This window comes from Callionymus lyra, chromosome 18, assembly GCF_982586985.1.
Source record: "Callionymus lyra chromosome 18, fCalLyr1.hap1.1, whole genome shotgun sequence".
Taxonomy (NCBI): domain Eukaryota; kingdom Metazoa; phylum Chordata; class Actinopteri; order Syngnathiformes; family Callionymidae; genus Callionymus; species Callionymus lyra.
This window is the reverse complement of record NC_141835.1, coordinates 17,826,857-17,854,664: the sequence shown is the minus strand read 5'-3', so window position 1 is coordinate 17,854,664 and position 27,808 is coordinate 17,826,857. Positions and strand designations below refer to the sequence as shown.

Genomic DNA, 27,808 nt, shown 5'->3' with positions numbered 1-27,808 from the left:
CTCTCGCTGCTTCCTCGGGTGACGGAGCAGAACTATGGATCTTCCCGGAGACCCCCGGACCCCCTCGATGTCTCAATGATGGACTGATGAGTGCAAGTTCTCTGTGTGTAGCATCAGGTCAAAGCAGACGCACACAAACACACACAAACACACACACGTAGACGATTGTTGAACAAATATTTACATTTATTCCCTTTCACTGAACATTTAACGTATTAATATTGCCAATAACAAAGTATACGAATTAAATTAGTTTATTTTTTCATTCATTTTTTTCCATTTTTTATTTTATTTTTTATTATAAAAGGTTTTGTAAATGAAAGTCTGTGACTGGAAAAAAGAATATAATAATAATAATAATAATAATTATTACCTTCTGAATATTTTGAAGGATTCATCAGTATTTTTAACATGTTTTTCTAATACTTGATAAACTAATATTCGGCTGTTTTTTTCGACGTGAATGGGATTTCAACAATCCGCAGTGACTCCCTCCAACTACACACTAGGATTCTGTCAAATCTGTGAGTCATCCATCGTGATGTGGATGAAAAACATTTGACTAAATCTACTCAAAAGTTACTTAATTGGGTCGTGGTTAAGTCGGGAGGTGTAAGAAAATTCACAAAGAGTTCAAAATAATATTCACAATAAAACTTAAAGTTCACAATGAAACGCTGGTCTACACCTTACATGGGGTCATTGTTAGAGACCTCCTCGCTTGATAGAGGGCGCTAACGTTCGTTTCAGGGCGCTAACCCTCATGGGTTTCTAAGACCCACACATGGATCTCAACTGTTCTCCGTCTCTTCCCCTAGCCTGGTCGACTCCGTCCTTTTACTTTCTTAACATTTAATTTTGGTGTTCTGGCAGATTCGTCTCTAATGCAGCACTACCACATCTCACCTAGAGGTGGTGCTCTAGGGGGGCTGATTTGCTGAAGGTTCATGACTAAAAATAAAGAAAAACAGTTTCCTCTGGTTAATAAAATCACTTGAGACTGAACATATTTGTCTCAGGTTCCCTTAACTGGTGCGAAGGTGCAAAAACGTATTCTCAGTACTGATGGAATTGTGTTACCAAATGCAACTTCCGTCTCCGAACCACTGCTTTAAAGGAGTTTGATAAGAAGCACCAGTTAAATATTAGTCAGTGTCTTACTTTGCGTGACACAACGGGTCAAACTAAAACCAATCATCATAGAAAATATAGAAAAGAAATTACATAGTGCTTTAAGAGTAAACAATAAACAGAGGGAGTATTAATGTGAACATCTGTCTCACTTACTTATACTCAACCACATTTTTTAATTGTTTTTTGAAGAATTCTAGTGGAAGTCACGATACATCATTGATTGTATTTAACCCTTGCGTCGTCCCTGGGTCAAGATGCCGTGTCAGTACAAGGTCACGTTTGTGTTTTTTTGGCCTCTGGGTCACCTTGACCCTGAGATAAAATGATAGCTTATAAAGATTTATAACAAAATAATTTGGATGAACTGTCTGAATCTTGATCGCAACTTATTGTTAATAAAAAGAAATACGAAGCGGTAGGTCATGAATCACTCAAGAAGGTTTTATAAAGACACAGACAAAAACGTCCACAAGATGGCAGTAAAGTCCAACGAGTCATTTTCTGCAAAAAATTATTGACAATTCTAGAGTCCTTTCTCTAATAAACACTGAGGAAGAAACAAAGAATAAAAGTCAAATCGAACATGAGTCAAAAATGGGAGTAACCACCGGAAACAGGCTGATGTACTTAATGTATTGTTAACATAAATGATTTGTGTCCAGCTGTTCGTTCTCGCTCTTATTTTGTCACTATTATTGTCGCCTATAGATGTTTATACGTATGAACGCTCACTGTTGGACCACATCAACATTTCATGGAAGAATTCCATCAGACTGTCGGGTGGGTGTTTCTTGAGTCGTGACTCATGGGCTTCCACCGCTAATTTATTCCAAAAAAATGGAGCCTCCAGCTGCTGCCATCCATCCGAGTGGAGGGCGAGCGTGATGAGGGCCGGATGAAGAGGGGAAAAAAAAGGTGAAACATCAGCATCAGCTCCAGCATCTGTGGAAACGAGGCCAATGCGGTATATATACGGGCGGTTATAAATAGCTCTCCTGTGGTTGTGATGGGAGGCTGTGAGAAGCTTTTCCATTCAGAGCATCAACATTCCGAGTCAAACATCTTCGTCAGCGAATCACGGCGGGAGAGGAGAGGAGAGGAGAGGAGAGGAGAGAGCTGTCACACTCATCAGCTCTGAGGAGAGAGGACGAGAATGAGAGGAGAAAGATTCAGCATCAGCGCTGAAGAGGAAGAGACTGGTCAGAGGCCTGCATGAGGAGGAGAGCAGCATGGAGGCGATTACATCAGAAGAAGAAAAAAACATGTTTAGGAGAGAAATGGACAGAAGAAAGGAGGATAGAAAAAGGGAGGATGTGGGAGAAGAACAGCAGCGTTGAGGAGGAGACAACCAGGGTAGGATTGTGGATGTGAGGATGATGAAAAAGGAGAGGGATGAACAGCAGTGTTGGAAGAAGCTTGTATGAAGCGGGCCTGCCAGGAATAGAAGGAGCGGCCCACAGATCCCAGGAGGAGAGGCGAGCGGAGCAGGAGCGAGTGCGACTCCTGGCGGCCGAGTTGTGCTATTGTTTTAAGTATAATTGTAAGATTGAAAATTACTTATTACCAATGGATAATATACGAGAAAACATAATGGTTAGTGATATTTAACTAAAAACACAAAAATAAATTGTCAATACTTCTGTTTTAATCATGAATTATTGACATGTTTCAACAAAGTTCAATAACTATTCCAAGTAATTCTTTAAATTGTAATTTACAATATAAACTATTGGTTTTTATAAGGATCTTTTATGTCCTGTTTATGTATATTAATCGTGCAGTGCACGATTCAAAATTCTACAGTCATAGCTGGCATATCTGTAAGCATGTGCATTTAACACATGTATGTATGTTTGACCATTTTCTGTATTCCATGACAAGCATTAAAATGATGAATAATCACGGTAATATTTTAAACTGTTAAATCATTAAAGGTTTTGCCATTAAAATCACATGAATGTTGTTTAAAATATGCATTGAAATGAAGGTTGTCATCAGTAATTGTTTTCATAAAATTCAACTTAACTATACAAGTTATTTCTTGTTAAAAATGAATACAACATTAGTCAAAAAAAACTTAACTTGTACATATAGTTCTACTCTTATAATCCTCTAATCATAATTGGGATTAGGATTAGGTTTACACAACCAAAAAATTAACAAATGTTTTTTTAATCTTGAGATGTTCTTTCTGGGAAATGAACAAATGAAGGAACACAATCATTAAACAAGTTTTCTGGAAACCACTTCATCGCTCAAAGAGAGATTTAATAATAAAACAAAAACTGGTCAGTAGCCTCCAAGAACGGCAAGACAAAATGACACGACTTCCTGTTATACACAGGTTCAATAAATGACATACTTTTAGTCTTTACTCAAACTTTGAAAAGTTGAGAGTGAATTGAGTTGAAGTGTTTCATCGGCTCAAAGTAGAGGGTCTTCTTCCAGAAGCTCTGGTGGTCCCTGAGCTTGACCAGCAAGGTTAAGAAACAGATCATTTCTCAGCAACAGCTAATTAAATGTGGATCGGTTTGGTTAGGAAAGGGAGCAGCAGAGGATAAATGAAGTATAAATAAATAAATAAATAAATAAGAAACAGGATTCATTTGTTATTAAGTATCATTATTTTACTTTACTCTATTCGTCTTTTCTGCAAAAATGGAAGGTGAAAACATCCTCAGTTCCCAGTTAAAGATTCGTCTCACAGCAAAAAACGGTCTAGTTTTGCGTTCGGATTCAGGTGTCTTGTGGGAGCAGGGCTTGGATTGGCTGAAAAGAAGAAGACGAGGAGAGGAGTGAGGGAGGGAGGGATGGAGGGAGGGAGGGAGGGAGGAGTGGACAGACATTGTAACGGAGGGGGAGGCGTTTGGCTCGGCGAAGACGAGGGAGTGAACCAGCACCGAGGGAAGAGAACCTCAGCCGATTTTTGGCCCTTTAAATCACCATTACTGCGCGTCTGCGAGGTGAGTTTCTGGAGATTATTCGTGAGCGTTTTTTTTCTTCTTGTGAACGTGATCCTGAGTCGCTGCTGCTCTGGTGCCCGGAGCTCGGAGCTCGGGTGCACGGGGGGACGAGGCTTCACGGGTGTCACGAATCCTCGTTTTTTTCTCAGCGCCGGTTAGAGAGGCTCTGAAGGACCAGGGTTGGGGGTCAGTGGAGGACTTATCGAGGGGGGTTTTCCACGTGAGGATCAGAAGCTGCTTCTTATATATTTGCGCATCGGAGACTCTTATAGTGGACTCCGGACTTGGCGTGTACGTGGATGGTTTTCCCCTCCACAGCCTCCCTGAACATGTACCCATCCCTGCTCCCACGGATCTCGATCCTGGGGCCTGGATGTGGACCCAACACTCTGCGCTTCACAGTTGGTTAAAACATATATATATATTTTAAATTCGTGCGTGGAAATCGGTGTGTTTCGTGCGTGTCTCGCGTGCGTGTGCGTGTGAGTGGATTGCCATTGGAGAGAGAGGACACACTGTTCCATCCATCAAAATGCCCGCATTGTGTTTTCTCACGGTCGGGGCATCGAGCAGGCCTGGACATGGCTGCTGCAGGAGGCCCCAGAACGACCCGTCCATAACAGGGTTCGGGGGTCTCTCTTAGCCGAGTGGACCTCAGATGTGTGGATCTCCGTTGATTCACACGACCTGCAGGTTTGGAGCAAAAATTCGCCCCCTCCGCCCGCACCCCCCCAACCCCCCAAAAAAGTCAAATCTATTGAGGGGCGTGTTTCGGGGATGATGTTGGAGCTCCAGAGTAGCTTCTCACATCAGGAAGTTTCTTAGATCAACAGGCGGGAGGAATGAAAGCACATGTTTAATATTAACCAGAAGCACAAGCGACGGAAGCTTGACTTCCAACATGTGAGATGAAGTCAGTTCCAGGCTTTGAGTTAAAACATAGGAGAGGATCAAACACTATTAACAAGCTTTACTATAGCAATCCTATTTCTATTGTTATCTTTTGGGTTTTTTTTCCACTTTGAGGAATTTAGTTGTCTCTAACTCGATTAAAACACAAGTATACCACATGGATATAAAGTTAACGGCAAAAGTTTATATTGAAGTAAAGCTACCATCGTCAATCATACAAGGTTTTACTATATTTATTAAAATTCTCTTTACACTTGATGATTCCAACCAATGTATTATTATTATAAAGGCTGTGACTCAACGTTAAAACATTTTGATCATTTGAGGAATATATATATATATATATATACGGTACTGTAGAATATTAGATCCACTATTGATCCACATACAAGATAAAAGCCATTTCTGTCTACTTTGTAACCTTCAAAAAAATCTCTCAGTACTTCATATGATTACTATGTCTCTTACCCACTCCTGAAATGTTTGGTGGTCACATGACACTTACCGACTCTTAGGGTTTGGTCGTCCAGAAAGAAGTTAAAGTCATTGTTAAAATAATTATTGAGTTCTACTCCATGAGTCGTGACTGAAGAGCCAAGACATTGCAGTTGCACTTTCTTGACACTAGTGGGAGGCAGAAAACCCTTTTTCAATCTAACTTATTGCTGTTTTAAAGTGTCGAGGTGTGATTTTTTTGTCATTGATGTCAAAGACCTTTTTTTCTAGGATTGGATCCCAACAAACTTTATATATATGTATATTTCAAATAAGATTTTCTGATACATAAATAATGTCTTGTTAAATATTAGAATACAATTTAAGGTGAATAGCAACATCAAGTTTGACTCAAAATACCTTAGGGAGGTATTTTGTAAAAGGCTGAAAACCAATATATTATGGTTTGAAAATCATGTTGGTGACCTTTAATCCCTACATTTTAAACAGGATGCATGTTTTAAACTGCTTATGAAATGATAATTCAAAACATGAATTTCTTCAAACCTGTTCATGAATAAGGATGTACTTGAAACAGGAAGTGGAGCACCTATAATTAAAAAGCCATTTGTGTACTCACTTATGGCTGAGGAAAAGGTCGTTTTTGAACCTCTGTATGTTTTAAGACTGTTGTTGGAAACAGGAGTGCCTAGAGAAAACACATTTAAGAACACAAACTTGCATTGAAGTCAAGTTTGTGCCAAGAGTTTCCTTTAGGCTGTAATTGAACTTTGTAATATGAAGCCCATCTATTTCGTTACCATGAAATGATTTGAAAAATTGCAGCAAAGCAAAGAAATCAAATGTAAAAGAATCAGCAGTAATAGAAACAAGCAACAAGTGACATCAAGACACACATATGCACTCTTACAAAAACTCTAATTACAGACACGAGTCTCTCAGCTTCTCCACACTTGAAGTAATCAGAGCAGGACTCGCTTCTCTGGAGAGAAAGAGACGCTAACATAGTCGTGTCGACTGCCATGTCAGTGAAGAATATGTGAGCTCTGTCTTGATCTGTGACTATGGACAGAACTATGGAGTTCGCACTCTGCGACCAAGACAAATATATGTGACTCATGGGTGAGTCATTGATGAGATTAGGGTCAAAATTTGATCCAAAAACGTTTTTGAAGCAACATTAGTACAGTACAAGTGTCTTGGGCTCCTTTTCACGAGTGAGGGAAAGAATCAGTGTATTAGACTATCAACTTGGGTAGTGAATTAAAGAACAAGATGCAGGTCAAATATTTTCTGGTAAGGAATAAATAAAGTGAGGGAGAAACATAGGATAATGACATTACTTTATACCAAGTGTTAATGTATAAAATTAGATAAGCAAGATAAAGCTTTAAAGAAAATTGTGATTGTGATGAATCTATTATTTGACCTGTTTTCACAGAGACAAGCCAATGTGAGGTCAACGGATCGTCGTCTTCAACCTTCTGAACCTGCAAACACTCACTTTCCCCATCAGTCTCACCACTTCAGTGTCTAGAGAGAGTCGCTGCAAACCATCACCCAGGTAATAAAAAAAAAAAATCTTTGTCTGTTATAAAGAATGAGTTAGAAAAGTGTGGCTGGTGGGCCACAGATACTTGTTTATTATTGACCACTAGTTTAATATATCTTGTTAAAAATTATTGGTTTAAGGACTTATTTGCTTCAATTTCCTTATTAATAAGCATTTCTGTTGCCAAGAATAAACAATACAATATAAAGAGTCTGGAAGCCCAACTTGATCAGAAGATTATATCAAGACGAATAGCTAGTAGTTTGGAGGTTCTGCGGCAAGAAGGAGCTGTCTCGCCTGCAGTTAACACAAAATTCTGACCTGCTCTAGTAGAAGAACTCACATTTCCCTGATCCTTAAATCTCTTCACTGGCTGCCTGTTTCTTTTAGGATCAATTTTAAAATTCTGGTTCTTACTTTCAGAACTATTCATGGTCAGGCTCCTCCTTAAATCAGTGATCTGATCCAGCCTTACACCCCAGGTCGGGCTCTGAGGTTTGTGGATCAGAATCTACTGATGGTTCCACGCACACGGTTCAGGACCAGAGGAGAGAAATCCTTCCAGGCTGTTGCTCCTAAGCTTTGGAACGATCCTCAAACACAGAGGTCTCCTTCTGTGTTTGATGGATCTACTGACTCCTTTGAGAAACATCCTATTTGTACAGGCTTTTTCCTGTTTCTTTGGGACTCCTGTGTTTGTCTAATGTGTCTTGACCTTTTAAAGTATTTATTTTAACTGTGTATTGTTTTTTGCTTTATGACCCTGGTCTAGAAAGGCGCTTTACAAATAACCATTACTTACTTACTTACTTACCTACTTCAAGCGTTCAGATGTGGAATAAATAGTAATTTTTTGCTAATCCTGTCGAGTGAAAATAGAAGCTAGTGGCGGCAACATAAGTGATTTGCTTCAAGACCTTAGCCAAAAACACTTCCATATTCACAACTACGTCTTCAATCAGTTGTTAGAAATCCATTCAGGACGCCTTCGCTAAAGGAAATACATTTGAGAAAAAGAGCAAGCGTTTGAGATACCCACGGTCAAATTCCACCGGGTCAAGACAATAGTCCTTGTGAATACAGTGCAAGAACCACCATCAGAGAGAGTTTTTTTGTTCTAGTGGGAACATTGTTACATGCATGTACCGCTGCCATTTGGAAAAACAGGATTTTAAAACCGATTTAAAATTGGCTATTTTTAAAGAAAACCATCACAGTAATTCACATCTCATTTAAAAAAAAAGGTGTAGAAACACTATGCATGTAAAAAGAAAATGTTCCGCCGAGCACTTCTTCTCAAAAGCCGTCTGCCTACTTAGTCAGTAGATAAATATTGGTTTTAAGGTGTCAACTCACAATAAAGTTCAATATTTACTGATCTATTATGTACAATGACTATAGAAGAGCATGTTGTCAACATGACCTGGATCCAGAGAGCAGGGTGGTTTCTTGAAACTGTGTTCATTGTTTAAGGACTAGCACAATTGTTTAGCACACATTTAGGAAAACATATAAATGATAATATAATCATAGGTGTAATGTTTTTTTGTCTGGATGTGTACGGGACTTACGCTCTTTCTGCCCCAGCCTAAAGCGGACTCTTAACAAACTGTGACTTTTGGCACTTCCCCATTGGCTTACCATTAATTTCAGATGTTTCCCCTTCGCTATAGCCTAGCTTGCGGTATGGATTTTAACCCCCACCTCCTACGCCGATTGGCGTGGAGTCATTAGAATTACAGTAGACAACCTTATCGAACCCAGAAGTTTTAAAACATTGTTCGCTACGATACAAGATGTTTGCCATTTGCAACACATTCATCATACATAAATATCACTTGTCGCATTGTGCCTGGCGAACCAAAGCTTTGGTCCTGGAGAGTTGTTTTTTTTGTTGTAAAAACAATGTAATTTTTTGGTTAAAAAGGTGGTGCACCAAAACATTACGACCAATATATTAGGATGTTTCTTATTTGTAGCAGAGTTACGGTCGTGAAGACTGCGGAGTATGTTTAAAAATGTCAACTCTGCATCTTATTTTTGCATTTTCACAACCAACAGCAAATAAAAAATACATTTTACAATTTCTTATTTAAAGTGTTGTCTCTCTTTGCTTCAGTTTTCTCCTGTGTTGGCGTATTCTGATGGATCAGAATGTCCACCTCTAATAACATCGCCCAGGCCAGGAAACTGGTGGAGCAGCTGAGAATCGAGGCCGGAATTGAGCGTATTAAGGTTTGTCAGTGTTTCCCACTTTCATTTTCCACCAACCTTGAATATGGTTTGCTAATTTACAACCGTATTTTCATGCTTGTGATCAATATCACTGCTCTTTATTTATTCCATCTATGTGATTTTTATGTCATTGGTGGTTAATGAGTGCAATCGGGCAGCAGGTGGCAGCAACATTATGGAATTTGCTTTCACAACAGTAGACGAGGGCTATTCCATTTCTTTACAGGACACATTATACAGTATTCCCTGACAGTTATGAGAGCCCCCCAAGACTAAATACAGGCAGACAGAACCAAACATGAGTCACTTTAAGATGATGGGAAAGCATAGAAAAATGACTAAATTGAAAAAAAGAAAGTGGGATAAACAACATCAACATGTGTAGTTTTGTCTTTGTGTTTAAGCTTAAAATATATATATTTTCTCTTCAGCTTCACAACACAAGATTTTATAATAATTATTATAATATTAAATATAATAGGTGGTAAAACTAAGGACCAACATTAAAAGGGAAGTCAATGCGGAGGTGCCGCAGTTCATAAGGTGTCCACTTGAGGCTGGCTGAAGAAGACCAGAAGTCACATACACAGCCAGCCACAAACTGTGCAGGGGTGATTTAATAATTTATTTAATTTATGTAAGACAAATCCTAGTTTGTGTTTACAACACTGAAAATACAAGATTCGGATTCGGATTCTGAATATTAAATACCAACATATGAACATAAAAAGGCAGAAATGTTAACCCTTGTGTTATCTCACGGCCAAGGTGACCTGGTGGCCTGAAAACAAATGTGTTCATGGTATCCCTTGTGTTGTCTCTGGGTCAAAGGTGAACGACCCCCACCACTGCATATGTATTTCTAGAAGCCAGGGAGGTCGTTGTCCCAAGGGATACCACAAAGACATTTGTTTAGGGGAAACGGAGAAAGTAAATAAAAGTAAATAAAGGTTGTCGGGTTTTTTTCCAATTAAAAAGTATTTGTGGATATCATATTTAGACTTTAAATAATTATTAATATATAATTAATCATTTTTAATTGTTATATATTGAGTGGACACAAGAAATACATGAAAAAACGACAAATGAAACAAAGGAAAAGTAAATATAAGTTCATGAAGTTTAAATAAGAATTAAATATATATTATTAATAGAAAATATATCTTGTCATACAGATTTCTTTAGTTGAGTTTCCTCATATTCATAAATAAAATCATCAAATGTTCTATAACTTAAATCTTTTCATCCGTGTTTTAGTGTTTGTTTAAAAAAATATTTGCAGCCAAATGAAACACGGCCTCTCATGACCTCCTGGATAGAGGTCAAGATTCCACACTTCTTGAAACTGAGCTGTTTCCTTCCTCAGGTATCCAAAGCAGCTGCAGACTTGATGAGCTACTGTGATCAGCACGCCCGTAGTGACCCCCTTCTAGTCGGGGTTCCTACCTCCGAAAACCCCTTCAAGGACAAGAAGCCCTGCATCATTCTATAGCTTACCTCTGCTGCCGTTTCTTCTCCATCACACACACACACACACACACACACACACACACACACACACACACACACTTCTACAACACGATGAGTAAACTAGCTGCACACACACACGCTGGCTCTCTCACCAGGGGTCTTCATTTTACCGTATTATACTAATACACACACAAAAAACACTCTGGAAAAGCGCCATAGCCTGCAGTCAGAGCTCTGGGGGGAAGCTCACCAGGAGCACGAGCCAAGGTGCTCGGTAATACTTCTACACGCTGGTAGCAAAACCTTTACAGGGAAATTTCTAAATCTTAATCTCGAGAGAAACGATGAGCGTCACGATCTGCTGCAACCAACCGACTGGTCATCGCAGCGGCCGCCAGCGTGTACCTCCGCCCTCACCAACTGACCGTCTCTGCCTGTGGCCACAGCAGCGGCTCCTTTAGCCTTTGGCCGAAAAAGAAAAAAAAAAAAAAAAAAAACCTCCACCTGTGCCGACTTGTACAGAAACGTCTCTAGATGCTGATCTGCAGACCTCAGGTCAGCATCTACAGCGTGACACAAGCTCTCAGCTCCAGACGTTTACTGTATTTTTCTGAAGAGATTCTCAGTGGTGAAACTTCTACGTGTGGGTGTTTTTGTTGGAGCATTGATTAGCAGATGATACTGTATATTTGATTGTTTTGCAGCTCAGCAGTGTAGGAGTCCCTTCAGTGGTCAGATTAAGGATCACGTCCAGGGATTACTGTAGTCATTTTAATAACACAATTGCCTGCTGGGATTATGGGGAGCAGCGAGGTAGCAGCAGGGTGTAAAGGTGTAATAACAAAGCCATTACATGAAAACCAAACCCCTTTATTTTGACTTGATCAGATTAGAATAAGAACTTCCTCGGCTTGAGCGCCCCCCCCTTCCCGCCCTCTCCCTCCCCTGTTTGTCTCGATATCTTTTTCTTGTCTTGAAAACTTGATTGTAAAAACTGAAGAAAAAGAAGTGAAACTAAATGTACAAACTTTCGTTTTGACATGTGCAGAAGTTGATACAAGTAGTTGTTATTTTTGTTTGTTTGTTAGTTTTTATAAAAAATGATTTTCTTCTTGATATGGAGTTCCTGAAATCTGGTCAGTTAAGTATAAATACCCTGTACAGCGTATGTGAGATACAAGCTCACGATGAGTCTGGTTTTTGTCCGACCTCATCTCGATTTTAACTCGTGTGCCCATGTAACAGAAGGTCCGGAAGGTTGTTTGGATCGATGCTAATGTAGAGTCAGAGGATCAGACTAAAAGCCAGTGCGGCCAAACACACACACACACAGTTAACGGTTTTAAACCAATCACAGGTAGTTCAAAATTGACTTTCGTTTGATTGTGGGTTCATCCGGGCGATCAGCCTCCACCTTCTTGTTGTTGCTCTCAGCGAATATAAAGTGTCCACAGCAGTGTCTCCCTGAGAAAACGGGAGAGAAACATCCGTGCTGCGTTCAAAGACACCGCACAAAAAGGCCACAATGCTACTTTAAACTTCAAATAGAAGGTACAAGATAGCTTTTTTTTCAATCCAGCCATTTATTTTCAACTTGGACATTTCATAGTTAAGCAAAACTCTTTACACCCCCTCACACTTTAGGACAGTATGGAGTAATTTTGCCGCCTTTTATTTTTTAATCGGTATTTTAGATCATGGTGCTAGAATCTTCTTATGGCCTTGTATTCACCTGAAACTCATTGTGTCAAGCCGTGTGTTACCATCTAATGTTTCAGCTTTGGAAGGGTTGTCGTCACTTTAAATTGGTCCAGGGAAAGATAAGGAAAGGATGCTGACCAGTTTCGGAGGCATGGGTTTTTAATTTTTTAATTTTAAATAGATTTAAGTTAAATATTCAGCCAAATCTTAAAATGGTGTGTGAGTCTGGTTGTTTGAAGAGAAGAATAGGGTTAAAGAGACGCTGGTAAGAAAACCGAGGTTGTGTTTTTGTGTACGGACACACAGTGCCTGCACTGTAGCGTCACAGTCGCACAACTTCAGGTCAGGGTGAGTGTGACCGGAGGAAAGGTCATGCATGTGTGTGTGTGTGTGTGTGTACTCATGCTGCTAGGGAAATGTTTCATCTATTTTAAGAGAAATTAGTGCACAAAATATGAATTTAATCATGTTCTTTCTCCATCACCAGCAGAGTTATTTTTGAAATAATATTTTGGCAGGGAACAAGGTCAGTACTCTTTTAACCCCAGTAGGGGGCGATACAAATCGTAGCTAATCTGCAGACGTTTAAATGTTCATCAGCAGCCATGTGTTGACCAGCATTAGTTTACAATGTAAACACATTGGAGGGACAATTTATTCATTTATTCTCTTTAAAATTCACAGACATTCCACTTGAAACAGGCGATTCAATTTCAAACCACCCAACTCAACGAATAGAAAAAACATCTATATTTCTAATTACAATACAACTGTTGATAAGCATTTAGACGTAACTGGTCTCAACTGAAAGATGGCATTCGATGGTCACGTCTGGTCCCTGGTACACTTTCAAATGGACCATCCTCGCTCTCATCTTCTTACTTTCAGATCTCTCGTGCAGGCATTTAGTGTACGTGTCTCATTTGCCTTGATTTTACTGTAAAGAAAATATATCTATTTTTTGTAACTGTTTTTTCTGATGTGCCATCACTCATTCTTTGATTTCTCTTGCACACTGTTAATATTTTGTGAATATTGCTGTTCCAAAAGATGATATTGAAAAGTAGATAACATTAATAAAAAGATGATATAATACAAAAGACTTTGACTCTTTTATATGTTGGTTTTTGCTGTTGGAGCCGCATTATGTGTTACTCAATACAAGAATAATGTAACAAATTAGCTACATGAAAGATAAAAATATATTTGCCTTATTTTTTGAGTATTGAGGTTATTGAGATTATTTTTACTTCTGCATTGGTATTAAAACCTCAAAATAGTGTCATCTAAACATGGACACCCTGCATCAAACCTTTTTTTTATATCATGATAAAAGAGGATTATTTGGACAAATGTAAGACTAGCTTCCTGCCTAAAGCATGACACATCAGTTTGTTGGTCTCGGTCCACATGGCAGCACATGCTGAACGGACAGATTGAACGGAACATGAAGTGCAATGTTCAGAACTTGCTGCACAGCGTGAACAAGCAGGTATTAACCTCTCACGTTTCACAGGAATGTCATTGTCAAAAAGCTTGTTCACTCACACCCTTCGCCTCCCTCTCCTTCCTTTTCTTCTTTCGCTTTCAGTGGGGTTAAGGTCGAACACTGTCGACCAATCAGAGGCCAGCGTTCCTGCAGCTGATACACCCCTGCCCGACTGCTAGTAAACAAATGGGAGGTCCATGTGAGAGTGTTCTCTGGGAGTTTTAGGCTGACATGTGAGGCTGAAGGGTGGACCGAGGGGAAGGACCAGGGCAGGACAAGAGCTACATCCACATACCTGATCATGTGCAGAGAGCAGAGACGGGAACATTTGGAACTACATATCAACAGTTGTGTAATTCCACTGAAAGATTTTTGACTTTTGTTACCAGCTATTGTAAGCATTAATCCTTCCTTCTAAAGTGTAGTCCCCACCCAAGCCTGACACAACAGCTGACTAAAATGACCTTTTGGAAACCTCCACATGTTGTCACGATGACATCGTCACAACCTGCAACTCAATAATGGAATTAGCTTAATAAAATAAATGAGTAATCCCCGAGATAAATTTCACAGACGTGAACAATTCATAATTTTATTGTGATTACTATTAAATAGAAGTTCAAATTTATTTATGGAAAGTATGTTGAATATGTTTACATCAAACACTAATATTTAAAAAACAAAACTTTAAATTAAATTTTATTAATTGAATGTGTAATGGTTAATTTAAGGAAACAAACAAATAATATGATAATTAACAACAAGAAAAACTGTTTTTATTGACTATGTATTAAAAACAATATGTTGAAAAAGCAAAATTACAGCTAATGTGAAATATGAATATAATTTCAAAAGTTAGTTTTATTATTATGTAGCTTACCTTTTTAAAAGTATAAAGCAATATTAGCTTAGTAGCTAGTTAGCTAGAGATATGCTAAATTATAAGTGCTATTTAATATTAAGCTAGCTTGTGACAGAACTTGTAAGTGAAACTGACAGATAGCAAAACTTCTAGCTAGTTAGTCAGACACACACATCTCATAAATCATTTCTATAAATCATTTATTTTAGTCAACTCACAATTTTAAAGCATAAATTACTTTTAAAGAATCCACAGATAGCTTTTAAGGCATCACTTAGCATCTTCAGACAGGTTTAAGGCATAAATCAACATTTAACATATTTACAAAATTATGATTTATAGAAAATATGTTGACACCACTGTATACAACAAGGACCCTTTAAACAGATTCCTTTGAATTATAATTAAGAACCCCCCCCCCCCAAAAGGCCACAAAACTCCTATTGGATATAGGAATATATTTTTAGAAACGTATAAAAAGATGTATTAAAAACAAACTAAAAGACTTGAACTTTGAACTAAGTTAGTGATCTGGGAAGTCAGTTTTAAGCAACTTGTTAAAGGCGTACGTCAATAAAGAATTCTTATTATACTATTTCCTGTAATATCACTTTCCATTGAAAACAAAATATATTTTTACATCAGTTTCAATAGAAACAAATCCTCAGTTGACTCACCAAGACAGCAATCTCTTGCATACCAGACGTACGAAAGTCACACACGCTCCCATGTTGGTATCTTGAACCACATTCAAGGGCAGTTTTTCAAAGTGACCAGCGGTCCACTTGAGTCCGTTGTCAAGCATGTCCTGCGAGCTCCTTCATATCCAGAAAGTTACAGTGGTCCCGTGTGTCGGACATCATTGTTCAGGGTTCCTGAAGGACCAACTCTGGCACCCACTGGTTTTCTCGCCGTCTCTGCTGACAGTAGCTCAGGACTTCCTGCAGCCTGCAGTGGTCGCCCTGTTGATTCTGAAGGTAAAAAAATAATTCACATTAATCTTAATTTCCCAAGCTCAACTACAAAAGATCCAAGTGAATTGTTTGTTGCCTGTCTTTTAAATTGTAGATGTAATAAGGCCACCACCTTTCCAGGGTGTCCCATATTTCTTGCTCCATTTAGAGAAGCAGATGATGCTCATTGACTCTCTTTAAATATAGCATGTGCTTTTTGTCCTTTTTATTTGATTGTCTTTTAGTGTCAACGATAATCAAAAAAATATTATTAAATAATATAAGTGCCTAACTCTGTCTTTTTAAAAGTCTTTAAAAAGACAGAGTTTTCTATCAAAGTTGAGAAATGTGTTGAGATAAAAGGTGAAATTGACAAGGTTATGGTCATATTTCAAAAAACAACTTTTCATTAACAAAACATTCTAGTAATATATTCTGAAAGCTTAATAATAATATTAATTCATGTCACTTGGACTCGTCCATATCTTTTTTTGGAAGGAAGAGAAGAGTATTATTTGTTAAGATATGCACACAATGTGCTTTTGTAAAACATTTGATAACTTCACAAAGTGTGTTCATTCCTCTTTCTGAACTCCAGGAAGTACATATTAGAAGATCTTATTAAACATAGAGGAAGACAATTTGACAAGACACAAAAGACAACTTTCAAAGAAAGAAGCACAAATATAGAACAACAAGTGCTCTTGTTACATAACAAACAGGCCGGAAGAAGAAAACGTACCGTCACCAGCATGCAGTTGAAGTCACTGTGCTCTTCCTCGTTCCTGTTGAAGTCCACTGACCCCAGAAGCTGCTGGAGCCGCTGACCACGAGACACCCGTAGGATTGTAATGCCCATATCACAGCAGAAAGACTGGAGTAAAGTGAAGTGGATCTGCAGCGCCACGTCGTCCTCGTCCTCATCGTCCGCCACGAGCACACACATGACTACACTGTCCGGGTCTCTAAGAAAGTCAAAGCAGTGATGCTACTTAGTGCTGAACCTCTGGATTTGTCATTGACATGTACAAAATCATTGTTGTTAGCATTATTAAAATTAGTCTTTTATGTGTAATTGTGCACACGTGGCTGCTGTGATTGCGAAGAGAAGATGCGAGAGGTGCTTGAAGGTACAAAACTCTTTCTGAAATTAAATATTTTCCTCAATTAATCATTTGCTTGTGATGACTACTCACTTTTATATAGCAGCACTAGTGATGCAGTATAATGACAGTATTTAACGACACTACTCTAACTGAATTCTCTCAGTATTTCAAGTTCAAATGCTCAAGGTTTTCTGGTGTGACCTTCTATCCCAGGGGTAGGGAACCTGGTCCAGAAAGAGCCGCAGTGGGTGCAGGTTTTTGTTCCAACCGATCAAGCATGTACAGTTTAACCAATGAGGTTTCAGCTGAACAAGCAACACCAGACTGACAATCAACTGATTACACTCCTAAGACACCTGATTGGATAAAATGTGTCCTCTTGAATGGTTGGAACTTAAGGCTGCAAACTTTAAGAGTATATTACTTGCGTAAAGTTGAGAGTTGACATTTGTTTGTAATCATTTTTTGTTTTGTTGTTATGGTGTTTACATATCTATTTCTTATGTTTTTAGTCATTCTAACATTGTATTTCTTTTCTATTATGTGTGATTTATTTTGGAATATGGGCTCTTTATATACTCAGTATATAATTCTGATATTTAAATTAGTATTTCATTACTGTGGGACAAATACATTTTTATTTAATCTTATCTTGAAACTATTTCCTTAAACAGGTATGCACCTCCTTCACTTCAATTTTTACATCAGTGGTTTTGCATTTTTGTGTAACAGTGAGGACAGTGTGTGCAGATCCAAAGACTTAATAATAATGGTCATTGCATAACTTACTCAGAAAGAAGTTGAGCTGATTCATAGATGCCAACAGTGAGACAGTCTTGTGTCTGGGCTGTCATCAGTAACTCCTCAACAGCCATATCCATAGAAGCCAACCTGTAACCAGACAGACAAGGAAATTAAGTTCATTTAAAGTTGAATGCAGGTGACACAAGGATGGATTAAAGGTTAAGTCAATTTAAATCTAAATGACAGGTGTGCAGGTGTTAGAGGATGTAGACACATGAGCTGCAACAGTGACTGACTCATGGTCAACACATGCAGCATGTGCAGTAAGACTGCTGCACCACAACATATCTCGTCACGACATGCAATAAGCGTTAAAAAATTAATTAAAAAACTTGTTTAAATATGGGACGGATCGATTGCATTTGAGATTAACAGATTACTTTGGAGAAACGTTTCAATATAAATATAAAATGTTTACCTGTTCTCAACAGCGCTGGAGCAAAATACTTCACCGGGGATCATGTTTGCACGTGTAAAGCAATAAAATCCTCTTGGTTTCAAGTATTAAATCCTCGCTGACCATCATGTGCAGCAGTGTGTGTTGAATCCTGACCTGAACTGAAACTCACTCATACCTGCCTTTGATTGTGGGCGGAGCTACAACGTCAACGGTCCCGCTCTGAACTGAACGTAATGTACCTTTGTGACGTGTTTCCTTTGAAGTGTCTGGAGACACTGTAGTGTTTTTTTTTTTTTTTATTTTTTTAACAAGAATGAATGTCAAAGTGACTCTAAACTACGTTGATTCTGCAAGAAGGGAGCACATCTGAAAGTTACGTAATGTTGGGGGCGTGTCTAGCGTGTGCGTGTTTTGTTTTGGTGAGGAGGCGAGCAGAGCAGCTGGAGAAAATCCTTCAAATGAATAAGCGAATATAATAAAGTGCACCTGCATTTTTTTTGGGGGGGGGGGGGGGGGTTCCACCCTGGCCGGTGGACCACATGGAAGTCGTATTCAGCGATTTTTCCAACCAATGAGCTAGCTGACCTTCTGGCCTCACTTGACCTGGTCAACCATCTCAGAATATTATTTACTGAAGGGAAGGATCAACATTCACCGATCTTGCTGCTCCATGCTTGCCATAAACCAGTGATGGACTTTAAAATTCTGGTTCTTACTTTCAGAGCTATTCATGGTCAGGCTCAGGGCCGGGTCTAGACAGGCATGTATGAGGGGGCAGCCACAAATCTTGAGGGGGCATTGTGCTGTAACTTACTTACTTACATGTAAGTTTGAGGGGGCATAACATTTATTTGAGGGGGCCAGGCCCCCTCTTGCCCTTGCCTAGACCCAGCCCTGGTCAGGCTCCTCCTTACATCACTGATCTGATCCAGCCTTACACCCCAGCTCGGGCTCTGAGGTCTGTGGATCAGAATCTACTGATGGTTCCTCGCACACGGTTCAGGACCAGAGGAGAGAAATCTTTTCAGGCTGTTGCTCCTAAGCTTTGGAACGATCTTCATCTCTCTCTGTGCTTGATGGATCTACTGACTCCTTCAAGAAACATCTTAAGACGTTTCTATTTGTTCAGGCTTTTCCTAGATTTTCTGGAACTCCTGTTGTGTTATCAATTTGATCTTGATCTTTAAAATATATACTTTATTGAACATTGTTTTGATTGTTTAAGCGCTTTGTGTCCCTGGTCTGGAAAAGCGCTATATAAATAAACAATTCTTACTTACTTACTTAAACTACATATTATTGGTACAACATGAGTAACCTGCACCAGTTGCGCTGCCAAATCCCGGCCCAAGAAAACACTGCATGCCACTATGGGCACAGTACGAGTCAGTGCACCTATGGAGAGAATTGCAGTTGACTTGATGGTGCCCTTGAATGAGACAGAGAGACACAATAGATTCTTACTGGTGGTGCAGGACTATTTCAGTAAGTGGGCGGAAGCCAATCCCCAACGAGCGAGCGACAACGGTGGCAGAGAAGATTGCCTCTGAGTGGGTACGCAGATACGGCGCTCCATACTCCCTCCACAGTGACCAGGGCACCGACTTCAAATCAGCCGTCTTCCAAGGAATGTGCGAGCTGTTGGGGATTGAAAAGACATGAACTACCTCTTTCCATCCTCAGTCAGACGGTCAAGTGGTACGCTTCAATGCCACCCTACAGAAAATCCAAGCCACTACAGCAGAACTATGTCACTGGGATTGGGACCTTATGATTCCATAGGCACCTGATTATATGGACCAAAAGAGTAAAAAAGAAAGTCCTGAAGTTCCTACCCTTCTACGAGGGCCCTTACTTTGTCGTAGGTCAACAGGACGACCTAATCTATAGCATCAAGAAGAGCTCCAGGTCCAAGACCAAAGTGGTTCATCGTGGCTCAAGCTCAAGCACTCAGCATCAGGGAGAGAGACTAGTCGGCTGCCCACTGGTACCTCTTCCACGACGACCACCAAGAGTGCGCAGAGCTCCAGACATGTTTGGTGACTGGCTGAGTCACTAAACCTGGTGTGATGATCACCTGAGTGAGGGTGTAGGCGGATCGCTGCCTTACTCAGGTCAAAAAAAGCACTGTTACATTGTTTACAATCGTTGTTTGTTAAAATGTATATTAATGTTGTTATCTTTTTCACAGATATAGGATGATAAGAGTAAGGAGAATGTTCATTCTGATATTATTTTTAAAAAAAAAGGTTTACTCAATTACCTTTTGTGTGTTAATTGAGGATTTCGGCGCATGTATACGTTATATACGACTATTGTGATGCTCAAGCTTTAATACCTTGTGACTTATATTGACTGGAATGTTTAAAAGTAAAATTGAGCAACTGTTTACAGAGTAGTGTACATATTTGTTATGGACACTTTGTTGCATTTACATGTGAATGGTAAGGGTTTAGTCATTTCAGTTTACACACTCGATGGCGATCATTCCCATGTCAGGTTTTCTCCCGCTTAGAATAGCACTGAGGGACTCTAGGGGTTGAGATGAGTATTGTGGGAATGTTTGCAAGTGTGATGTCACATGTCCTGTTTATAATGTGTACTATGTCCTGGGGTGATGTTAAGGGTTTAATTATAATCCAATAGACATATACACGTATACATAGACGCCGCATTGACTGCTGCCGCCCACTAGAGCGGCGTGTATACAGGGCGGCCATCTTGGTACATTGCCACTCGCTCCTACAGTGGAATGGAAACTTTTTTTTATTATTATTATTATTATTATTATTATTATCAAAGCAGCCTGTATCATATACAGCAACATGAATGAATGAATGAATTATCAATTTTGGTGACTTAGAAAGTTGTGTCAATGAAATGAGGTTCAGAGCATGGCTTGTGAGTTATTATGAGTGACTGGTAACTTCTCTGAGGCCCTTTTTAGTTGGTCTCAGAGATCCTTGGATACAAACGCCCAAAAACACTAGAATGGGAATTTACAATCTTCATCCAAACTATACGGACAGTGAGTTACCAGCGCCAAACAATCAATCAATACAATGTGAAAATTGCTTGGAAAATTGTTCTGGATTCAATCATATGAAACTTTTTGGGTTGACTAAGAAACTCAGGAATTTGGAGTGGAGGTTTTGCTTCTAGATCAAGATATTAGTTGGAAGATGCGGTTGACACAAGTGGTAGGAAAAAAACATTTGAAAATTCAATTTAAATCAACAAAGTGGGCTTCATATAAAATACAGTAAACTGGAATGATTCAAGGATCTTTTTGGCTCACTTCAAAAATGTTGCCAGATGACGTTTAGTCTGCTAAAGCTATTCAAACAGTCTCAATTATAAGGGAACGTCTATATATATATTTTTTCTAGTGAATTGATTTTACACTGTGAATCATTAATTTAGTTTATCTAAGCAAATGAACCAGAATCCAAAGAAATCTAAGTGATACTATTTATAGCAAATCCTGAAAATGTAGTTTATGTGATGCTTTTAACCAACAAACCATTGCTTACAAAAAAGTAATATCAGATATTCTGTATATGCTCTTGTTGGTTGATTGTTTTGTTTGTTTCAGGAAGTTACCAATATTGTTTGAGACTGTGGTTAAAAACTAGATAGAATTTTCTTCTTTTTAATATTATTTATTTTGGTCTTTTATCAGGCTCACTTTCCACTTCGTTCTCAGTTGATCAAGACTCCTGGAACTATTCTGAGTAAAACAACCACAGCCACTTAATGACTCGCTTTTGTTTTATTAATAACACATTTCACTAATATATCCGTCGCTGTAATGGTGCTGATGTACTGAAACTATTGTGCATCATTTTTATATAGTTTTTGTGACAGATACTTGTAGTTAAATTGGAAAACAAAAAAAACATACACTTAAGCGATCATGCACGACATCTAGTGGTTAAAATGTAAACTTTGACTCCGGGGTGTGACAATTCCTAGAAGTTGGTCAGTCTTCGTGGAAGTGAGATTGCCAATATTCCAGATAACTTATCTGGAATATTGGCAATCTCACTTGTGTGTTGTAAAAAACTATAATAAACACAGTATACTTGAGGGAAACTATATAATGAAACGCATGTGGTTGTTTTATTCAACTACTTTCATATCATTGTACATTTAGTGTCAATTTAATTTAAGTAATGTGTCCTGTTTACTACACTATATATGTTAAATAAGTAATATATATGAATTATTTAAATGAAAGTAAATATATTGTGATAATAACATAATAATCATAACGTGTTATATAATTGTATTACATTTTACACTGCATTTTTAGTACCTACATTTTATTATTGCCATCGTGTTTTCAACTAGTTTTTTTTTTTTTTACCAACATCAAGGAGGTTTTGTTTTGTCTGATTTGTTTGTCTTACTAGTTATGATTTTAGAAAAGCTTAAAAAGTATCATAATGTACAAAAATAATAACCTAAGGGTTATACTTACTATTATACTATTACTGTTACCACTATACATTTCTAAATTACCTGTTTTTTTATTGGCCACTTGAGGGCGCTCGATAACCAGTGGTTGCTTTATTGTTTTTTATTTATTTATTTATTATTTTTGTTAACATCAGTCATATAATATTGTCTCTATTTCTTAATCAGACAAAAAGAGCCTTGTAACGGATTTTTTTTTCTATTTTCCATAATAGCAAAGCTCATGACCGTAGGTCGGGAAAAGCGAAAGCAATACCGCCCCTGCTGCACCAATTCGCCGACCAATCTCCAATTCCCAAACACCCTCACGCGAGAACAAGACCCCAAGATACTTAAACTTCTCCACTTGAGGCAAAGGCACAATCCCAACCCGGAGATAACAATCCATCTTTCTCCAGGTGAGAACCATGGTCTCAGATTTAGAGGTGCTGATCCTCATCCCAGCCGCTTCACATTCAAATGCAAAGTGATCCAGCAAGAGCTGAAGGTCGCAGTGTGATGAATCCATGAGAACCAAATCATCCGCAAAAAGCAGCGATCGGATCTTCAGGCCACCTTCCCCACCAGAGCTGTGCCTCGAAATCCTGTCCATGAAAACCAGAAACAGGATTCGACACATCCCTGAAGACCAACTCTCACCGGGAATACACCACCCACTGCGGGAATACAGTGATTGGACGGCCCTCAGTAGAGAGACTCTAGCTCCATATTCCCGATGCACCTCCCACAACTTCGCCAATGTCACTCGGTCATAGGCCTTCTCCAAATCCAAAAGCACATGTAGACTGGCAGGTCATACTCCCAGGCACCCTTGAGAACCCGGATACTCCAAACTACTGTTTGGTGCATATTCACAAAAAACAGTTAGAGTTATACCTCCATACAACCTAAACCATAAAATGTTTATTTTCAGATAAATAGGAATATATGGAATTATTGTACATCAATAAAAACATGATAAAACAAATCCTGTAATAACAAAGAAACAATACTAATGGTCGACTTCAATTTAAATTGGTTAGATAAAGCTCATTCCAGTTAAGGTCTCTCACAAAACAATTAAATCTAACACAAATGATAAAGAAACCAACAAGGATTATTAGCTCCTCAAAAACACTCTTAACTTAATTTTCACTGACAATTGTGATTGTGTTAGTAAAACTTACAACTTAATTACTGGGGTGTCAGACCACAATTCAACCCTGGTCTCAAGGCAACTCTCAAAAACTCGATACAGAAATCTAAATAGAAGAAAGGTCTATATTTCCTGTATTCCAAAGCGTGACATGGAGTCATTTGATACTGAAATAAATAATGCTGTCCAAAATGAGTTAGTTAGTGGCCAGGACACCAAGCAGACCTGTAGCACACTTAAAAGTGCCATCACTCAAATCCTTCATAAATTCACCAAAACACAGTTGCAAAACTTCAAAAGTAAAAAATCCTTGCCATGGCTCAATGAGTGGTTATGGCTTTTAATGAAGGAAAGAGATGCTGCTCTAAAAAAGGATCTGAAATCTAGCACCTTGATAACGGAAACATGTTTTATCCTATGCAATTCGGCTTCCGGTCAAAACATTCCACTGACACGGCATGCTGTTACTTTCTTGAGGTCATCAAATCCAAGCTGGACAAGGGAGGGGTGTTGGGGTCCGTGTTCCTCGATCTTTGTAAGGCATTCGACACTGTCAACCACTCAGTGCTGCTGAAAAATCATATTAATTTCAATCTTTCTGTAAACTCTATCAGCTGGTTTTAGTCGTACCTTGACAACCGTTCTCAGTGCGTTAGAATCAATGACAAAACGTCACCTTCTAAACCCTGCACAACGGGCGTCCCACAAGGTTCTATTCTAGGGCCATTACTATTCAGCTTGTACATCAACGATCTACCCTCCATCTGTGACGATGTGGAGGTCTTGATGTACGCTGATGATACTGTCTTCTTTACAAACAACCCCGACACAAATTCAGTAGCAACTAGGCTTGACAGGTCCTGCCTTACGTTGAACACGGAGAAGGCGGTCTCGATGTTCTTCTCGAACAGATAGATCCAAAGTGCTTTTCCAAATATCTATGTGGATTATTTCACAATCAAAAATGTAGAGGAAGAGAAATACTTGGGTGTCGTTTTGGACCCTACACCTAATTTTAAAAAAACATCTGAAAAAGGTCTGCAATGTGATGAAATTTAACATTGGCAACTTTAAACACACCAGGAGCTCCTTATCATTGCGAGCAGCAAAATGTTATTTTAATGCAATGATGATTTCAGATTTTTTGTACTGCTTGTCATGTTCCAAAGCGAAACCCACAGTTTTAAACTCGCTTAGATCTTTGCACAGCAAGGCCTTAAAAGTCTTTGATCAAAAACCTTGGCGTTACGACCATTGCTTCTTCCTTGAAAAACATAAAATCTTGAGCTTTGACAACTTGATAAGGTTCTCTAAAGGCTGGTACATAAAGTCCTGCATGATGCTGCCCCTCCTCCCCTAAAGACCTGTGTACAGCCACGCTCTCAACTAATAAGCAGAGCTTTAAGGTCAGTGTCCAGGGGCGACTGCAATGTTCCCAAAAGAAAGTCTGCGTTCACTGAATCAGCCTTTTCACACAAAGGCATCAAAGAATGGAACAGGCTCCCAGACAATCTAAGGAACAAAGCAGTTTTTTCATCGCTTCTCACAGGCTGTCATCAACTATTTTTTAGACCACCAGTCCTGCGCGCACTAATAGTACCAGATGGGTATTTGGCCATCAGATGAGATTATTAGATTGTACTTTGTTTTTGTATATTATTGTGTTTTTGCTTTATTTGTATGTGATGTATTATGTAAACTGTCTGCATCTTTGTTGAGGACTACGAATGGAAAGTGGCATTGTGATAAAACTGGTGCAGCTATCTTTTTAATTGAACTGCACTTTGTCCTTTTAAATAAACTTAACTGACACAATTGAGAGCATTTCCTTTTTTTTGTAGTAAGACCATTTGTTTAAAACAAACAAAAGAAAAGTTTATTTAACGGAAATAACTTCCACAATATGTATTAAAAACAATATATCGAAAAGCAAAATTACGACTAATGTGAAAGATGAATATCATTTCAAAAGTTAATTTTATTATGATTTAGTTTACCTTTTTAAAAGTATAAAACAATATTAGCTTAGTAGGTAGTTAGGTAGAGATATGCTAAATTATAAGGGTTATTTAATATTAAGCTAGCTTGTGACAGAACTTGTAAGTGAAACTGATAGAAACTTCTAGCTAGTTAGTCAGACACATCAGTCATTTCTATAAATAATTTATTTTCTTAAACACACAATTTTAAAGCATGAATAAAAATAATAACATTAACAATATTTACAAAATTATGACATGTGTGTCAGGGTTCCTGAAGGACCAACTCTGGCACCCACTGGTTTTCTCGCCGTCTCTGCTGACAGTAGCTCAGGACTTCCTGCAGCCTGCAGTGGTCGCCCTGTTGATTCTGAAGGGAAAACAATAATTCACATTAATCTTCTTTTCCCAAGCTCAACTACAAAAGACCCAAGTGAATTGTTTGTTGCCTGTCTTTTAAATTGTAGATGTAATTAGGCCACCTTTCCAGGGTGTCCCAAATGTCTTGCTCCATTTAAAGATGCAGATGATGCTCATTGAATCTCTTTAAATATTCTGGTGATATATTCTGAAAGCTTAATAATAATATCAATTCATGTCATTTTTATATGCTTGAAGTTTAAAAACATAAGGTTTATTATTGTAAATTATTACTTGGACTCGTCCATATCTTTTTTTGGAAGGAAGAGAAGAGTATTATTTGTTAAAATATTCACACAATGTGCTTTTGTAAAACATGTGATGACTTCACAAAGTGTGTGGAAGTACATAGTAGAAGATCTTAAACATAGAGTAAGACAATTTGACAAAATTTGACACAAAAGACAACTTTCAAAGAAAGAAGCACAAATATAGAACAACAAGTGCTCTTGTTATATAACAAACAGGCCGGAAGAAGAAAACGTACCGTCACCAGCATGCAGTTGAAGTCACTGTGCTCTTCCTCGTTCCTGTTGAAGTCCACTGACCACAGAAGCTGCTGGAGCCGCTGACCACGAGACACCCGTAGGATTGTAATGCCCATATCACAGCAGAAAGACTGGAGTAAAGTGAAGTGGATCTGCAGCGCCACGTCGTCCTCGTCCTCATCGTCCGTCACGAGCACACACATAACTACACTGTCCGGGTCTCTAAGAAAGTCAAAGCAGTGATGCTACTTAGTGCTGAACCTCTGGATTTGTCATTGACATGTACAAAATCATTGTTGTTAGCATTATTAAAATTAGTCTTTTATGTGTAATTGTGTAACAAAAACGATTTCCTTAAAACAGGTATGTTTTCATGCTTCATTTAAATTTGACCATCAGTGGTTTTGCATTTTTGTGTAACAGTGAGGACAATGTGTGCAGATCCAAAGACTTAATAATGATGTTCATTACATAACTTACTCATAAAGAAGTTGAGCTGATTCATGGATGCCAACAGTGAGACAGTCTTGTGTCTGGGCTGTCATCAGTAACTCCTCAACAGCCATATCCATAGAAGCCAACCTGTAACCAGACAGACAAGGAAATGAAGTTCATTTAAAGTTGAAGTTGAATGCAGGTGACAAAAGATGATGATAAAAATGAATCTAAATACTTGTTTAATTATGGGATGGATCGATTGCATTTGAGATCAACAGTTTACTTTGGAGAAACGTTTCAATATAAATATAAAATATTTACCTGTTCTCAACGGCGCTGGAGCAAAATGCTTCAACGGGGATCATGTTTGCACGTGTAAAGCAATAAAATCCTCTTGGTTTCAAGTATTAAATCCTCGCTGACCATCATGTGCAGCAGTGTGTGTTGAATCCTGACCTGAACTGAAACTCACTCATACCTGCCTTTGATTGTGGGCGGAGCTACAACGTCAACGGTCCCGCTCTGAACTGAACGTAACGTACCTTTGTGACGTGTTTCCTTTGAAGTGTCTGGAGACACTGACGGGCTTGCACCGTTGCTGCTTGTGGATTATATATAAAAAATATGGGAACGTTTTTACTTAATTAATTCTGTGTTTATGGGTGTGAACTTAATTTCTAATGGCAATAAAATAAAGGTACAGCAGGTGCAAAAATCACTTGAGAGTTTTAAGTCTACATAGCATAGATTACAGCGCACTTACCACTTAGTTTGGTAAATCATTGCTACTGTAATAAAGTTGTATCTTTCTATTCTCTCCACATAAACAATG

The 27,808-nt window shown here is 38.6% G+C and overlaps 3 protein-coding genes across 3 annotated transcripts; 1 reads left to right on the top strand and 2 right to left on the bottom strand.

The window, feature by feature from the left end:
* The first annotated feature begins 3,991 nt into the window (after positions 1–3,991).
* LOC148060806 (guanine nucleotide-binding protein G(I)/G(S)/G(O) subunit gamma-7) lies at positions 3,992–13,523 on the top strand. The gene is made up of 4 exons (XM_087779933.1): positions 3,992–4,097; positions 6,907–7,029; positions 9,137–9,252; positions 10,619–13,523. Exons 3-4 carry the CDS (start codon positions 9,172–9,174, stop codon positions 10,742–10,744), a joined length of 207 nt encoding a protein of 68 aa, XP_087636059.1. The 5' UTR covers positions 3,992–4,097; positions 6,907–7,029; positions 9,137–9,171; the 3' UTR covers positions 10,745–13,523.
* A 1,506-nt stretch (positions 13,524–15,029) lies between these two features.
* On the bottom strand, positions 15,030–18,200 carry LOC148060805 (growth arrest and DNA damage-inducible protein GADD45 beta-like). Its single transcript, XM_087779542.1, has 4 exons — positions 18,056–18,200; positions 17,623–17,724; positions 16,470–16,692; positions 15,030–15,745 (listed from the first exon to the last, which is right to left on the bottom strand). Exons 1-4 carry the CDS (start codon positions 18,097–18,099, stop codon positions 15,641–15,643), a joined length of 474 nt encoding a protein of 157 aa, XP_087635668.1. The 5' UTR covers positions 18,100–18,200; the 3' UTR covers positions 15,030–15,640.
* Positions 18,201–25,895: 7,695 nt separating this feature from the next.
* LOC148060804 (growth arrest and DNA damage-inducible protein GADD45 beta-like) lies at positions 25,896–27,375 on the bottom strand. The gene is made up of 4 exons (XM_087780363.1): positions 27,298–27,375; positions 27,019–27,120; positions 26,538–26,760; positions 25,896–26,000 (listed from the first exon to the last, which is right to left on the bottom strand). Exons 1-4 carry the CDS (start codon positions 27,339–27,341, stop codon positions 25,896–25,898), a joined length of 474 nt encoding a protein of 157 aa, XP_087636489.1. The 5' UTR covers positions 27,342–27,375.
* Positions 27,376–27,808: the final 433 nt, after the last annotated feature.